At 43.9% G+C, this 16991-nt stretch overlaps 1 protein-coding gene across 3 annotated transcripts; it reads left to right on the forward strand.

The window, feature by feature from the left end:
• Positions 1–1775: 1775 nt before the first annotated feature.
• hook2 (hook microtubule-tethering protein 2) lies at positions 1776–16489 on the forward strand. Of its 3 annotated transcripts, XM_031870988.1 has the most exons (23): positions 1776–1968; positions 2859–2941; positions 3587–3659; positions 3810–3860; positions 3949–4081; positions 4283–4350; positions 4679–4744; positions 4921–5001; positions 7841–8007; positions 8274–8414; positions 9268–9469; positions 9599–9709; positions 10452–10539; positions 11084–11150; positions 11491–11628; positions 12760–12847; positions 13168–13173; positions 13321–13355; positions 13443–13525; positions 13614–13717; positions 14197–14298; positions 14383–14454; positions 14708–16489. In XM_031870988.1, the coding sequence occupies exons 1-23, from the start codon at positions 1924–1926 to the stop codon at positions 14834–14836; spliced, it is 2133 nt and encodes a 710-aa protein (XP_031726848.1). In that variant the 5' UTR covers positions 1776–1923; the 3' UTR covers positions 14837–16489. The 3 variants fall into 3 exon arrangements, with proteins under 3 accessions (XP_031726848.1, XP_031726850.1, XP_031726849.1); XM_031870990.1 differs by lacking the exon at positions 14383–14454; XM_031870989.1 differs by lacking the exon at positions 13168–13173.
• The last annotated feature ends 502 nt before the right edge of the window (positions 16490–16991 follow it).

The following is a 16991-nucleotide window of genomic DNA, read 5'->3' on the forward strand; positions in this document are numbered from 1 at the left end:
CCCCCCCCCCCCCCCCCCCCCCACACACACAGAGATTTCTATTTGTAAGCAAACAACTGCTCTAATAGGACTGAAGATAGTGGAAACATGGTTCCCACTGACATGCTGGACATGCTGCATGCTGCTCCATGTACAAACAGATATAAAATAAAAGGAATTATAAAAATACACAATCAACCGAGAGATAACAGAGGTTGGTGTGATTGAGGTATGAGTTATAATGGCCAGAGAGGGGAGGAATGGGTAAACAAGTGCATTCCTCTGGCTATAGAAGGCCATCTTGACAAACAGGAACTCTGGCCAGACTAATAATGGTAAAGCCAGATGTAAGGCGGCGGTGTGATCGGACTCGTGCTGAACGGAAACAACCAGAAGTGCAGCAGATATTTCATCCCAGGCAGGTGCTCAACAAAGCACATTGGACTTGGTTGGGTTTGCCAGAGTAAACAGGAAGTATGTGGGCAGCGTTGAGCTGCGACTGGTCACTGCAGTTTGATTTGTGACGGGTGACAAAGAAGGCAGGAAGGGGACGTGTGAGCAGAGAGCAATGCAGATTACCAGGGAAAGGGAGTACGTGTGTGACATCATGTCAATAATACGAGAGCGAGGTGTTTGACAGAAACCTGCTAAAGTCTTTGTTTCTGAGCTGTGTCATCACAAACCTGTGTGACCTGGTCAGTACACACTCCCACTCTGGAGGTCTTCTGATAATGCTCAGGACAGCCTGGTGGTCCTCATGGCCAAACGGAAAAGACTTTCTGAGGAACATATATTCACAGGAGGTCACATATTGAATTGATTTTAAAAAAATGCCAATAAAACTAAAAGATTTATTTATGTTGTCCCTGCTGTCTTAAAACTCACATTTTGGCTACTTAGAGAACATTCTTAAGATTATACAAAACATCTGTCATGGGCAGTGAGCTTTGGGGCAGCCAGTTGTGCGTCAAGCTGTTTGTCAACTAGAGCCATCCAGTGGTGCTTTAAGGAACTTTGAATATAGCAAAAAGAAAACAGTGGGGGCCTCCAACAGAGATATTGAGATTTTCTTCATTAAACAAATACATATCTGAATAGTAGCCTAGACTGTCCTTTCTTTCTACTAAGGTGAAAAGATGGCAGACGTTTCTTTGTAGGAAATTTCTCAATTTTCCGAGTGTTTCCCACCAGTTTTGATGTATTCTCACTTAGTCTTGTCGAAGGTATTAACTGGTAGCTCTGTCTCTGTTGGCTGCTGATATTTTGGGGGCATTTTTGATTATGAATCTCATTAGATAATATTGGTTTTAGATGGCTCTGGGGTTGCTTTAAGGTGCCCTTTTGGTGGATGTTAGGGTGAATTCATGTAAAATGATCTTATTAGAAATGTTATTCCTGATTTTATAGTCATATTTGTCTTTAATTCTGATTTCGAGGGATGAATGTATTTGTTTTATCTGTTTCATATTTATCTGTACCCCATTGTCACTGTCACTTATCTTGTCCAGAATACTCATAAAAGGAGATTTTTCACATCAATAAGGCTTCCTGGCTAACGTTACATTGTGAATAAATGAAATAAAAATCATGAAGTTCATTATTGCGTCGCCAGTATTCAAGCTATTGGGATTATGAGAGCTTTAAAAGACAGCAGGCTATTATTATCTTCGTTGTTGTCGTTTCATATCATGACCAGACGAGCTGACCCGCAGCTCACAAACAACATAATCCGTTTCCATGAGAACGCTCTTAATACGGAAGCCCGCTTGGATAACATGAGCTGAAACGCGAAGGGGGGGTAGGAGCAGCAAGAGGCCATGGCTGAACAATGACTGACGTGGAAAGTGTAGGGAGAGAGTAACAAACTTCGGTGGATAAAAAGTCGTGAGAGCCAAATCCATCAGCCCCCTTAAGCTGCTGTGGGCTTTGACTGGGCACAGCACAATGAGTCTGGATAAAGCAGAGCTGTGTGACTCACTGCTAACCTGGGTAAGTTTGATGTTAGCGAGGTGTCCTAGCGAAGGCTAACCGCCTAACAGGTGACAGCAGGTGTTGGCAATGTAGGAGGAAATACATCGTTTATTTTGCAAGTGAAGGCCTCGTTAATCGATACATATCCGTTTTGTTGACTACGTAGCACAAGCTAGAAAAGTTGAGTTTGGAATGCTAACTGTCGCTAGCCAGCTAAGCTAATTAGCTAGGTAAACCCATTGGAAGTTTGCTGTAGGTGGTGTGTTTTAGCTCGTTATCTGTACCAAACTGACTGTGGTGTCAGCAACGTTGACTGCCAGAAAAACCGACCAAAACAGCTTAGTGTAAGCTGAGAGACTCATGCAGTAATGTTAGGTTATCCAACATAGTCACTTCTCAAGAGCAGGGAAAACCCACCTGTTTGGCACTTTTCCACTCAAAGGCCAGTATAGGACTAAACTAAGACTCCAGCTAATATTAATAGCTTGCTATGTAGGACTGTACCCAATGTACCTTCTTAGCATCTGTCGTATAAATAGTGGAAAGAAAGACTGAATGGGTTTAGACAAAAAAAAAAACGGTTGTTGCTTCTACCTGCATTATTTGACAGTTTTGTAATATCTAGGCCTCTCTAATGTTTGCGCTTTTTAGTAACAAAAGCTGTTTTTGCCCAAAAGAAGTATGCACCCACTTATTATTTACACCAATGGCCGAGAGGAGTTTATGTTTGTGGAGGTTTTTCCACACATCGAACGATTTAAACCCACATTCACACGTTCATCAAAGTGTATGCGTCTTTATCTGGTGTAGCTTTGGATTACCGTTGAATGAAACATGGCTGTGCATCAAGCGTATAAGCAGCTTCACCCAAGGTTACTCCACTAATTCTCTATGTCTTCACTTTTCAGATACAGACATTTCAGGTGCCGTCATGCAACAGCAAGCAGGACCTGACGGATGGAGTGGCCATTGCACTCGTGCTGCACAGAATGTAAGGGCTCGCATATGTAGAAGTAGTTGTAGTATTTATGATTGTTTTTGATTATCTGAGTGCGCGGCATGAGCTTTGGGGAAATGGGTGGTAGGAATTCATTCAGAGCCTTCTCACTGCTATTTGCTTATCTGTGTGATTTGCACTAAATTGCACACGGCCCTTATCTATGCAAAACTTAAACCGCTTAAAGACAACCGTCTGGATTTGTGAGGTCAGCTTTGTTAAAATATTGATCTACTCAAAAATAAGACCTCTCTGTCCAGACCCGATCACCTTTGTAACTTGTCGTGGGACATTTGTGTTCCACACAGATTAATAGACAACATAGCTATTTATGAATCAAAGCAAATGTTCTTTTTGTTATGTCACTTAAACTTAGAACCCAATGCTCAATAGTTGTGTCTCGATGGTAACCCAAAAGTTTACGAAAATGTGCAAAAGCTTTCGCGAGACTCCCCCCGCCCGACGACCTTTCTTAACTATTCAACGTCGATGCCTAACCTCAACCGTCTCGCGAGAGCGTCGCGACTCGCGGGCTTTTCTTCCGACATGTGATGGTTCTACTTAAATGTCATTGTGTGCTCTCAATGCCCCGCGGTCGTCCTTATCGTCACCAGAGTTCTCTTGTGCTCTCGTTAACAGAGACCCCTCTTGGTTTAATGAGACGTGGCTCGGCAGGATCAAGGAGGAGAGCGGGGACAACTGGCGCCTCAAGGTAATTTGTGAAACAGCGGGATGTGACAGAATACCTTACGGCCACCTAGAATTACCAAGATGTCGAGGCTTTTATTTTTACTTCCCTTTTCCTCATTAAAATGAGGATCAAGATTGTGACTCTAATTGTCTTTTCTTTTTGTTCTCTCAGGTCAGCAACTTAAAAAAGATTCTGAAGAGCATGCTGGACTATTACCTTGATGTAAGAGGACTATTATTTTTACTAACTTTGGCACTTTTAGTACACTTTTAAATTCACTCCTAATCCTCACCTCACCTTCCACGAACAGCTGCTCAGTCACCAGGTATCAGATGAGCATTTGCCAGACGTGAACCTTATAGGAGAGATGGGAGACGTCACTGAACTGGGCAAGCTGGTGCAGCTCGTATTGGGCTGTGCTGTCAGCTGTGAGAAGAAACAAGGTGATCGTCGCAAGTTGATAAACTGATCACAACCCCTACCTGAAGACAAAAACTTATCATTTGTTTATTCAAACATCCTCTTGATGAGCACCCGTTCTCTGATAAATGCAGTGCTGGTTTGGTTTTTTTTAAGAGAGTATTTGTGTAAATCCGCATTTGGCTGCATCGTCACGGCTCTCTGTTGTCTTCTCCTAAACACAGAGCAAATCCAGCAGATAATGACACTCGGGGAATCTGTCCAGCACGTTGTGATGACAGCCATTCAGGAGGTAAGTGCGCCTCTCGCTTATCCTCTCGGTTTCTCTCTACTTTGCATTAATCCCAGCTCTTAGTCATGGTTAATTCACAATCAAAGCAATCCGGGATAAGCATGAGACTGAACAGAGTCCCAGAAACCCTACTCTGAGGTATTTCAAGCATATGTTTAGTGTTTCATTGGCACCCATAAGGGCTGGAAGTGTTGTGAACGTGGGAAAAAAACAACAACCTGTTCTGGGTTTTTCTAAACAGTTATTCCAAAGAAAACCCAATAAAAACTGCTTTTGGGAATGGGTATTTTGCCTGTAATTTGAGCTTCTCATTGGCTTATTTTTTTAGCTATTATCAAAGGAGCCTTCATCAGAACCAGGAAGCCCAGAGACCTATGGCGACTTCGACTACCAGGTAAAACTTGCAACACTTTATTTCCCCCCCCCTTTTTTTTTTTCCTCCTTTCTCAGCAGATCTGTTACATCTTTCTTTTATGTTCTGCCTCACCCTTTTTTTTTATTAATGTTTACTCCCGCCCACTGGTATGTCATCTCCTCTGTCTTCATGTTCTTTTTGTTCTGTGTTCGCAGTCCAGGAAGTATTATTTTCTAAGCGAAGAGGCAGACGAGAAGTTGGACCTGAGCCAGCGCTGTCGAGACCTGGAACATCAGGTTGGTACACCAACAGGCGTCTCCGTATTACTTGGCAAACATTTTGCTGAGACTGTTAGAAGTCTTGTGACTTTAGTCTTGTTTGATTTGGCGATGCACACAGTTACTGATGGTTACATCAAGTGCATTTTAATACTACAGGACCCAGAATTTTTTGGGCAGCAAACACTCTTTTAACAGAAATATACTAGCTAGCAGCGACTGGTGTATCGGATTACCGTGCAGTCAAACAAATCAACTTTGGTTTAGTAAAGAAATCAGTCAATAATTGGGCTTTTTCCATCATAATTTGAGGAACCGCAATCTGATTTCATGCTGTAGTTTTCCACACGACTGCAGGGCAAAGTGAAGTCGGTGTCCTTGCTGAGGAGTTGGCGGTGTGCAGCCTGTCGCCTGCCATAAAAAAAAAAACCGCCCAGAATTTCTGTTGTCTTGTGTTGTAGCCTTTTTGAAGAACAGTCGCTGTCGTCAGATCTCTGTGACAGCGGCACTGCATTTCCTGTGATTGCGTCACATTAAGAGTTGCCCTGTGTTTCGTGGGTTGAACTCTTACTGTGAAACTACAGCATTAGCAGTAGCTTAATACGGCTCTGGCTGCGGTTACACTTGTCTCTTCAATGGGACTTTCTTCATCCGATCATGCCAGGACGTGTTAACTGTCGAGACATTTTGATCCGATCAGCAACAAGCGAGGTGTGGACCGCATGTGGGCACAATCCAGACAATTTATCAAACCATGGTCTCGTATCATCCCCCCCACCCAAATGGAAATGGAGAGGAGGAAAACCGTAGCTGGAGCACAGCTGAGACCAGCTGTCTGAGTCGTGTTACTGCTGATGAAAACACCAACACTTCCTGATTTTGCTGCTTTTAAATAACAAAATAACGGAACTTTTATTATGAAGAATCTAGTAGAAATGTATTCATCCACCGTTTGACTGCTGCTCTTTGGACCGTGTAATATATCTGATCAATATCCAGTCAGGCAGGTTGCATTAAAGTGTCACGTGTGGACACGGACACACACAGCTGAGTTAATTCTGATGCATCAGATAAAATAAGTTGTATTCCAAAAAAAAAAAGAAAAAAAGACAAGTGACCTTGGCCTCTGATACGGTGTTGGTGCAGTGAACGGTGAGGATGATATCATTTAGATACAAACGGTAGCGCTGGATGACATGCTGCATCATCTCCTGTGAATCCCTGAAATGTAGGAAGCCAATTTGAACCCAGTGCGGGAATGGCGGACTCCGCCGCTCAAATAAAAGCTACTGTACAGAGAGGTATCTACTGAATATACGTATTTTAGATGGCTGTTGCTGAAAAACTGCTGACAATAAGTAGTATCAAAGACGGGGATTGGATTCATTAACATCACAAGGATCCTAACTTTAAGATGGCATATTGGTGCTTGGCTTTCTTTTTTTAAATTTCCATTTGTCTAACAAAGCTGTTGGCATTATCTCAAACGTCAAGCTATTTTGGGATTCTGGAGTAATATACAACCACTTCACCGAGGGATGGCCAACGTATTGGCAGTATTATGGTATTCTGATAGGAGACTGGATATTGTAATGCCCTAATATGGCGTACATGTTGTCTTTTCCTGCTTTTAAAGGCTGCATTTCAGTAAAGTGATGTACTTTGTGAACTTACCACACTGTTCTAGCTGGTCTACTGTTTGCGTCACCCTCTTAGTCATAATATATCCACGTGATTATTACTGATGAGTATTGACCAAAAGTCACCAGTTGTTGATATGGAAGGTTTTGGTCAAAAATGTGATATTTTCTCATCTTTGGATCTGTTTGAGGGCTAGTTCTGCTGTGCTGTGGCAGCATGCTGTTGAACGTGTGTGCCTGCAGCTTCTTTTTATTTCTTTATTTGTTTTTGCTCTGACCCTTTATTGATTATTCTGCCATATACTTTGTTTGTGTTCCACACAGCTTGTTTTTGCACCACTGACATGAGAGGGGACTCATTTTGTGCGTTTCAAAGATAGTCAATAGTTGCATAACATCAAGATAAAACTGACACGTTGCCTTGGGATGGAGCGGTAGCCAACAATAATTTGTACTGCTCTCAGCCCACCTGTTTGTTTACTTACTAAGCCCACGCGTTACCGATTAGTCATTTGTGTTGTTTTGCAGGCTATTTACTGTTGCTGGTCCTCTGCTACAGCATGCAATCTGTCCTTAAAGTTCAGTGTAGGGTTTTGCTGTATTCAAACTGGAAAGATGTCCAGCAGGTAAGTACACGCTGCGCCTTATTTTTGTAATACTGGAATGCCCGCTTGTCTAACCGTAACTTCACTTCAGCCCAACACAAACATAATATAACATAATATAACCCCTGAACTATAACGGTGTAACCAATATTAATGATGGTCCTCACTGAGCTTTTACATATTCGTCCGTATAAATCATGAGACTGTGGCTTTTGACCCTGAGGGTGCTGCTAACAACTCCCCCATTGAGAAAGTTCCGTCCGCCTGAGACCGTCGCAAACCAGCTGACTGACTAGCTCTTGAAAACTTGAGCATGTGAAATGAGAACGAAGCATGTGTTCGAGGTCCTCTAAGCATGAACAGTGGTGTGTGTGTGTCTGTGTTGTTTTTTTTTTTTCCTTCTGTGGATCCGTCGTGTGCCGGTACTCTGGCTTTTGTCGTGTGTTATTCTCAGAAAGACGCCCGTTGCTCCTGTCAGCGTTGGGTACTTCTCTTCCTCCCTCCCTTTTGTACGGCTGTATATTTGTCACTTTGTCGCACCTTCATTGCTCGCCTCTCCCGGTCTTTCTACACCTGCTTTCACGGTGATTGTCCTCTGCGCTTCTCTCTCAGTTGTCGGTGGCTCTGGAGGAGAAGTCGTCCCAACAGGCGGAGACGCGCTCTCTGAGGGAGAAGCTGAGCCGCTGCGACTCTCTGGACGTCTCCACCACCGCCATCACCGGCAAGAAGCTGCTGCTGCTGCAGAGTCAGATGGAGCAGCTCCAGGAGGAGAACTACAGGTACAAGCGGGTACATGGCATAGTGTTGGCACCAGCCCATGAAGCCCAGGGTTTCCATCTAGTATGCAATGCATGAGCAAACACTACTCGGGCCTTTACATAATGGATGTTTTTAGTTTGCATCATTTACATCATGTACACATGCAAATCAAATGCTTTTGCTGGATCATATTGCTCCAGTTAGTATCTCACAATGAGCCCATTCAGTTTACTCAGTTACACAAACAGCTGCTCTGGTGTCGTGTGTCTATATCTATCTCTCTCAGACTGGATAACAGCAGGGATGACATGCGTGTGCGGGGAGAGATTCTGGAGCGCGAGGTGCTCGACCTGCAGCTACGGAATGAAGAGCTGACCAGCCTGGCGCAGGAGGCCCAGGCCCTCAAAGACGAGATGGACATCCTCCGGTGAGACCGCACTTTTGCCGTTCTTACAAATTCCCCGGGCCCAGTCGAGTTGAGTGAATTGTGGGAAAACGGCGCAGGCCTTCTCACGAGCGAACCTCAGGAAGTCACGCTGAAGGCTTCTGTGTTCTTTGCAGAGCTTTTTGGGATTGTGTAATGTCAAACGAGGGAATACACAATACAAGGAGGGCTTTTCACATTTTGTTTTAATTTTAATTAATGCAAAATATTTTCCCTCTGTGAAAATGTGAAATATATGGTAAATATTGGCTGACAATAATTGTTGAGCTCTGGAATTGTTGTTAATAAGACCACAGAAACTTAAATCAACCTTTTCTTGAGCTGACGCTTTACCAGCGTTAACTGACCGTATATCTCTTGTCTTTTTAAAGGATCAGTCTGCAGTTATTCTACATTCCTGTTACCATCAATAAAACCTATGTAAATATCAAAACTCACCGTCATAAATACTCGGTAGCAGAAAGAAGTAGAAAAGTATTGAGGGACCAACTGACACATTGTTAGTTTTGATCTTTTCGAGGGATTTGGAGAATGTAGAAACAACACCAGCCTTCTCCTTTAAGCAGTAGTTCATCTATTATCAATTTACACTCACAGAAACACAACTCCCACTCTGCCCACACACAGACGTCCATTCAGCTCCTCTCTGACATCTGTGTCGAGAATACGAATCTCATGCATTGACACCGGCCTGCGTCAGAGTTGTTGCCTTTCAGTAGTTAAGCGCGCGCGCACACACCCACACACGCACGCGGATGTATTGTGTTTTAGCTAAAAAGTCCCATTTCTGAGCTGGTACTCAACGCCTCCCACACGTTCCCCCCCCCCCCCTCAGGCACACGTCTGACCGGGTGAACCAGCTCGAGGCGGTGGTGGAGACGTACAAGAGGAAGCTGGAGGATCTGGGGGACCTGCGCAGGCAGGTGCGCCTCCTGGAGGAGCGCAACACGGTGTACATGCAACGCACCTGCGAGCTGGAGGAGGAGCTGCGCAGGGCCAACGCTGTCCGCAGTCAGCTGGACACCTACAAGAGACAGGCAAGCTGTGGGTGGGGGGGGGTGTAAACACAGTCTGGTTTCTGCACGCGTTTGGAAAACCTTTCAATTTTTTTATTGTACCCGGCCCTTGCCAACACGGACTGTTAATGTGCTCTCCTCGACTTGCAGGCTCACGAGCTCCACACCAAGCACTCGGTGGAGGCCATGAAAGCTGAGAAATGGCAGTTTGAGTATAAGAACCTTCACGACAAGTATGACGCACAGCTGAAAGAGAAAGAAGTGAGTCGGCGAACGTCGGCGGAAATAAAAAGTTCAGTTGTGGTGGGGAGAGAATGAGCACTTTACGAAACGCTGTCACAGGGGTTTTAATTTAAGGCTTGTTGTCAGTGCGGTGCGTCTGAATTCACGGTCGCACACTAAAGCCCTGTCATACCAGACCACCTTACATGCAGTGATGTAGATTTTTATTACGGCGGTCCTTTGTGGATCAACATTTGTTGTGACAATTGCAGGAGCAACTGTTGCCGGGCAAATCTCATAGTATTCTTCAGTGGACTCCCACGTCATGTGACAATTCTAGCACCTCCTGCAAACTGACAGCAGTGATACATGTCCTCGGTTACTGGTGGGAGTAAATAAGGAGTACATACTGTACTGACATGAAGTGTACATTTACTGCGAGGTGGTGTGGTGAGCCGAGATAAAAGGAACTCAATGTTCAGTGGGCTTTTGTGCGGTTACTGCCCTTCTAGTCTAAATGTAAGATGACATTGAGTCAGTTTTCATGTGCAGAGCTGTTCTAACAAAACCTAATTCCACAACCAGGAATCAAACCACGGACTTTGTGGTCATGTGGTTCGCATTTTAACCATTAAACTACCTGGGAGCTTTGAACTTTCCATTCCACGCACGACAGTTTCATACTTTCTCGAATTTATAGATGCAGTCGGCTCATTTGTTATGACGAAACTGAAGCGGTCTGAAGTTATGCTGAGGTGTCGCGTTGTGCTTCGTTTCTCAGCGCCTGATCTCAGAGAGAGACACACTTCGGGAGACAAACGACGAGCTCCGGTGTGCACAAGTCCAACAGAGGTGTCTCAGTGGATCTGGTGAGTTGTAACTGCACTCCATTTAGAAACAAATGACTGAACTACTAAAATAATCTAAAGTAGATATCAGTGTCAGTGTATTTATTACCTTCAGTAACAGGAAGGAGAACCAGCACAGAAGCTGAGCAATGTGCTGCTGTGGACCAGCAAAATGTCTCTTAAGCCAGCTAAAAAAAAGTTTGAGTTTACGCTATATTTAGAACATTTTCACCACTGTTCCTTACCGTCGGCCCCTTCTGACGAGTAACTGAAGCCGTCATCGACGCTCTTTTCAAAGCCACGAGACTCCTTTTGACAAAAACAGTAATTTTAACTCGCTGAACACGGGAGCAGGTTAGTTTGTTATGGTGGGATTTGAAGACCTGTAAGACAGCAAGGTATAATATTCTATATATAGCGTACACTAAAACTGATATTAATTTCTTTTAGGTGTCAACATTTTTTTCCGGATTAAAACCAAAATGTGTAAATTGGGGGTGTTTAATGAAATGGAGTTAAGTTGCCCTCAAACACCTAATCTCTCTCTCTTCTTCTCTCTCTACAGGAGGCTTGTGTGACAGTGGTGTCACAGTTGGAAACCTCGCTGCAGAGATCATGCCTACTGAGCTCAAGTACGTCTGTACACGCATGGGTTTAGGGGTTCATGTATTCAAGCGTAACCGATGAGATTTTCCCCTCTAAACCCGCAGCAGACATCACATCGGTGTCACTATCAGTAGCTCAGTCGTGCCCTACATTCATCGTCTCTAGTCTGAAATAGCAACACACATGCCTGCGCTTCACATTTGGCCTGGGTGTTGCCGGACAAAGGCGCGGCCAACTCGCCAGACCTTATTTGCCTCTGCCACTCTCTGACCCATTTCATCTCTCCTCCACTTTATTTTGCCCCCACCCTCCTTTCCCTCACCTCTTACTTCCCCCTCGCTTCTCAATGTTCTTTTCCCCGGACAGGGAGACGGTGGTGCGTCTACAGAGCGAAAACAAGATGTTGTGCGTCCAGGAGGAGGCCTACAGGCAGAGACTAGTGGAGGTGCAGGCTGAGCTGGAGGAGGCTCAGCGCAGCAAGAACGCCCTGGAAACTCAGAACAGGTAGGGGGGAGGGGGGGGTTTAAGTAATCATTTGTGGTTGTGTTAGGCAATCGTTCCCTTTCTAGGTCACCATACTGTGTTTTCCTGGACATTAAGCTGGTTGTTTGGCTGATAGTGGGAGTGATATCTGCCTAAATGTCAACTCACCCTCTGGACTGTGTGCTCAACTGAGCTGTGTGGGCTGGACTGGAGGACAGACAGCAGAAAGCCAGATTGTCCCTTGACTGTGTGTGTGTGTGTGTGTGTGTGTGTGTGTGTGTGTGTGTGTGTGTGTGTGTACATGCCTGTGGGCATGTGGACATGTGGGTGGACTGTGTGTGTGTGTGTGTGTGTGTGTGTGTGTGTGTGTGTGTGTGTGTCCGTGTCCATGCAACACCAGGCCCAGGGTGTGGGAAGCATCCTCAGTAACAGGAGGAGAGGAGTGGACTGAGCATGCTCAGTAGAGCAGAAGCAGTGAATGGACAGGCCGCTCACGTGGGGGAACACTGCCTCCAGCAGATGTACACAGATCCGCACGATGCTTTGCATACATCTTCCACCCACAGTGCACACCTTTCCTCTGTGGAGACAGCACAGCCATGGCTAGAAGAAGAATGTCTTATGTGCAGAATAACAGTTATAACGCCATAAGTCGTAACAAAGAAAAGAAAAACAAGTTTAATGTCTTTTAAAAATGTATTTTATAAAAATGGAGGCTCTACCTGCATTATGTATTGAACAATTGACATTTTTAGAACCTCTCCTGTTCTCTCCCCAATGCACTGTGTTCAGAGTATTTGTCACGTGACTGTTGGTCTCATGAGAGTCAATCATAACTTCCTAGTTATTTGGTTACTTCAAATGCTTTATTTGGAGCGAGATTTTAGAATGATATAGAATAAAATGTTTTTTGATGAAATGACACAATTTGAAGCTTCGTTTTGGCTTCTTTTTCACGACGGAAGCGGTCATCACACATGTTCAAGGACCATCGGCAAGATAAAAATCTGACGTTTTTGCGGTTGTTTGACGAAAACATGCTTTCCAATCCCCCTTGGCGGGTTTTGGGGGGTTCAGAGGGTTAAACCTGTTTTTGTTTTATCAGTCATTCGTATCTCCTAACATTTCTTCTTGTCCCCGTTTGTCTCCCAGGTTAAACCAGCAGCAGATCTCAGAGCTGCGTTCTCAGATCGAGGAGCTCCAGAAGGCGCTCCACGACCAGGACAGCAAGACTGAGGACGTGAGTCAGGAGGCCTCCTTCTTTTCTCCTCTGCCCGCTTTTGTCAGAACTCCTCTCATTCCATAGAGTAGCTTCCTACAATCACGTTGACAGAGTATTGAGACACTGCGCATGGGAAAACAATCTTTTGATCAGCTAGATGCATGCCACATGGAGTATATTGAAAAGAGAACTGTTGATGACACTTGGCTGTTGACTGCAGTGTTTATTCTACTTTGATACGTTTAACCTGTGTTTGCTGTGGTGATTCACTGTTAACTCCTGCTCCCTCTCTGCCTGTCTCTCTGTGCCTGCCCCCGTCCATCAACTGCCAAAATCAGGCCATCGTAAGTACGGCCCACCCTCCGTCCAACTGGCCCACGGTTGAGCTCTCAGCTTGATTATTTTTGCAGCTTATGCCGAGTATATCTGTGATTTTTAAGAAAGGCTTGTGTGTTTAAAGTTTGAATGTGTTTTTCTCTTCTTCCTTGAAGTCCTCCTTGCTGAAGAAAAAGCTTGAGGAGCATTTGTAAGTGCGGCTCCTTACAGTTTATTCATCCGTGTGGGTCCCAAACTAAAGTGATTATTATTAATATTACTCTTGTGATTATTTCAGGGAGAAGCTCCATGAAGCTCACTCGGACCTCCAGAAGAAAAGAGAGGTCATCGATAACCTGGAGCCCAAAGTGGACGGCAACAGTGAGTCCTTTCTGCCTGATGCGCCCTTCAGTCGCTGCCTCTTCTCTTCCTGACGCTTTCTTTATCTTCCCCCCCCCCCACCTCTCAGTGGCAAAGAAGATAGACGAGCTCCAGGAGAGCCTGCGGAGGAAGGACGAGGACATGAAGCAGATGGAGGAGCGATACAAGCGCTATGTGGAGAAGGCGAGAACGGTCAGTCCACCTAGTCGGAACATGTTGTCCTCAGCATACCACTCTAAAAGCTGAGGGTTCTTTTTTCCACTGGTTTAAGGGAGACTCCGCCAATTTCAGACATCAAATCGCAGGTTTTGGGAAGTACTACTGCATATGTGGGAAGACTCCCAAGTTTGAAAATGGAAAAAAAAAGTGGGAGTGTGGAGTTAAAAAAAAGTGAGTTTACCAGAGCTTTGTAGCTCGCTCATCATCTCTGCTCCAGACTACATTAGCACCTACATTAACAACAATGCATCTTGACCGCAGACAGTTGGGTCGTGGATTCAGGTGTGTTGTGCTCGATGGTTAATGCAGGAAGAAGAATGTGCGCAATAAAAAAAACACAATTTCTCCGGTTTTACTGAATTGATTTTACACCTTTTTTTTTTTTTAAAACTGTCCATTGTTCGTCTGGAGTGCAACACTGAATCAGTGGGGTGATCGTCTAATGTGTGCAGGTGATCAAAACCCTGGATCCCAAGCAGCAGCCGGCAACTCCGGGCGTCCAGGCGCTGAAGAACCAGCTGACGGAGAGGGAGAGGAAAATCAAGCACCTGGAGGTACGAATGTTTTTGGCGTAAAGAGACAAAGTAGGTCACTCCGGCTCTTTAAATCTTACTAATGCATGATGATCTGTTGCGCAGCATGACTATGAGAAGAACAGAGCCAGGCATGACCAGGAGGAGAAACTCATCATTACTGCATGGTACAACATGGTAAGTGAGTGTACAAATGCATAAAAACATGTAAAAAGCCTGAAGGGATTTTTTTTTTTTTTTTACGGTTTTCATGTTTTGATCTTTGGAATAAAAATTCATGAAACTCTTAAAAGACATTCGAGGCCAAACAAGGATTTTTTTTTTTTTACTGCAGAGAGATGAATTTGCATGAGACACAAGTCCTTATTCTCCACATTGTTTTTCCACACCCCCGTTCCTTCACTCTTCCTTTTGTCTCTCCGCTCCTCAGGGGATGGCGTATCATCAGCAAGTGTCTGGCGAGCGGCTCGGTCCCTCTAACCAGGCCATGTCCTTCCTCGCCCAGCAGAGGCAGTCCACCAACGCCAGGAAAGGCCTGACACGACCCCATCCCAGATAAGACGTCCGGGCAGGAGAGCAACACTTGCTTGAAAGGAAGCACGGAGAGAGAACGAGGTGATCCCCGGTAGACTTCTCCTGAACTCCGTCTCTTTGCCTTACTGCCTTTTTTTTTTTTAAACTGGATCGCTGCACCTCAGAGAGTATTCTTCACGCTGCTGCTGCCCCCTGCTGGCTCTTAATGGTACGAGAATGTTATTTTTTTCTCCGGAGCCCTGGAGGAGAGAGATGCTCTGCTGTTGATTAGATTCAGAGTCACCTCTCAAAAACGGAAATGAATGAATGGAGGGAGTTGTGGGGCCTGAAAATAGGCTGTCTCACCTTTTAAGGTGACTTTTATTTCCTCTGTAGCCTCTTGGGCTGTTTCTTTAAGGTCTGTTTTAACTCTCTTTTTTTGTCTTTTATGTTATTCAATTGGATGGAAATGCGGTAGACGAGAGAATTAGGGGTTTTACAAATAGTATTTTAAGTGCTAAAGAAGACATAAAGCCACACATAGAATGTTGTAGACTGAAAGCAGATGATCACATTCAGCCGTTAGTACGTCTTCTTGGTTTTGTTCATTTCTTTTGGATTTTCGTATATCTTTGTTGTCTTGACCATGTGTTTTGAGGTGAGTTTGACTTTTTTTTTGTTTTAATTTGACGGACCTCGAAGAGATGTGAAGACCATGAGTGTGTGTTATTGGCTTTAGTCTTTGTGTCCACTTGAATCATTTTCATAATTAGAATTATTTACACCAAAGCACTTTCCTAGAAGGGTGGGTTTGTTTAGTGCCTCGCAGAAAACTGAAACTACTTCCTCTATTGGCACAAATATATTTGACCTAAACACCACATCACACTGCAGGCTCATTTTCATATGGCTGGTGGTACTGCGAGTCCTGCATATGACTTTTCTTAACAATGTTCTCTAATTATGAATTTGATAATTACTTCAAGATTTTTATTTATTTTTTTTTTCTTCTTTCCAAAGTGTGAAACGGGGTATTGGTTGTGGGTAGGACCTAATTGCACTCAACACTTTCGACTCCGTACTGAATATGGCCAATGGAAGGCCTCCTACTTTATCACAAAGACTGGAATACACGATGAGTCCGTAACAATTATAATTATAATGACTCAGCTAATGTTGTTTACCACTGCTGGACCTCGTTTACAGTTTCACTGAACTGGAAAGAAATACTTTATCAATAAGCTGGAATTCTTTTATTTTTTTTTCTTTGTTGTCTGTTGACAGGAAGTCTGAGGTTTGAAGTCTGTATCAACACTACATCTGACTTTGTTCACTACTGGTTAATTTAGTCATTTGATTCCGTCCCATATCAGAGCTACTGTTTTGTGACTTGTGCTTCATCCCTGTGAATGTTTGTGCTATGGACTACACAGACCAGAGTCCTGCTGTTGTGTTCAAACATTTTCTACTGATGTTTCATTGTTAGAGTTGATATTTATGGTGTTGCGTCACTGTTTTTGCTGCACATTTGCATGGCTTGAAGGGGTTAACTTTTAGGCAGTGTTTGTTTGTATCATATAATGGTCTAGTAGATCATAGCATGGTGTACTTCTCACAGGGATCTGAGGTAAGTTCAAGATCTGTAGTACTGTCTGTTCTACTTTTGCACTACAAATAAATGGGATCTTAAGATAAGAAATATTGGGCTGGTGTTTTCTTTGCAAATACATTTAAAGTAAACTACAGGACTACTTAACAGTCCTGATGTACCGACAAACATTTATAAACACTTATCCAGAAAAAAGACTAATTATATGTACACTTTAATTCTGTCATGATCTCAAGGCAAAAGTGATGAGTCAGACGTCTCGCATCCTTTGTGCATCGGCCTGAGCATGTTTAGTGAAAAAGGGAATCTATCACAACACTTCCAGCAACATTGCCCTAAAGACTTGATAACCAGCAAACCGAAATCTAATGAGCCAACAATTAAAAGTAAAAGTCATAGTAGTATGCAATAAAAATTGGATTAGAATCTGGTTTATTTGCTTGTGAAAACCTATTTCACAATAAGCAGGATTCTTACTGAGAAAAAAATGACGTACTATACATAAGCCCTTTATATGGCTTACTTAGTGCGTCTGAAAAAGAGTCAGTATAGCAAGTCGCATGAAGTCGCAGTATAGCAAGTCGCATGAAGT

Source organism: Anarrhichthys ocellatus, unplaced genomic scaffold (assembly GCF_004355925.1).
Source record: "Anarrhichthys ocellatus isolate YVR2014 unplaced genomic scaffold, GSC_Weel_1.0 scaffold55, whole genome shotgun sequence".
Taxonomy (NCBI): domain Eukaryota; kingdom Metazoa; phylum Chordata; class Actinopteri; order Perciformes; family Anarhichadidae; genus Anarrhichthys; species Anarrhichthys ocellatus.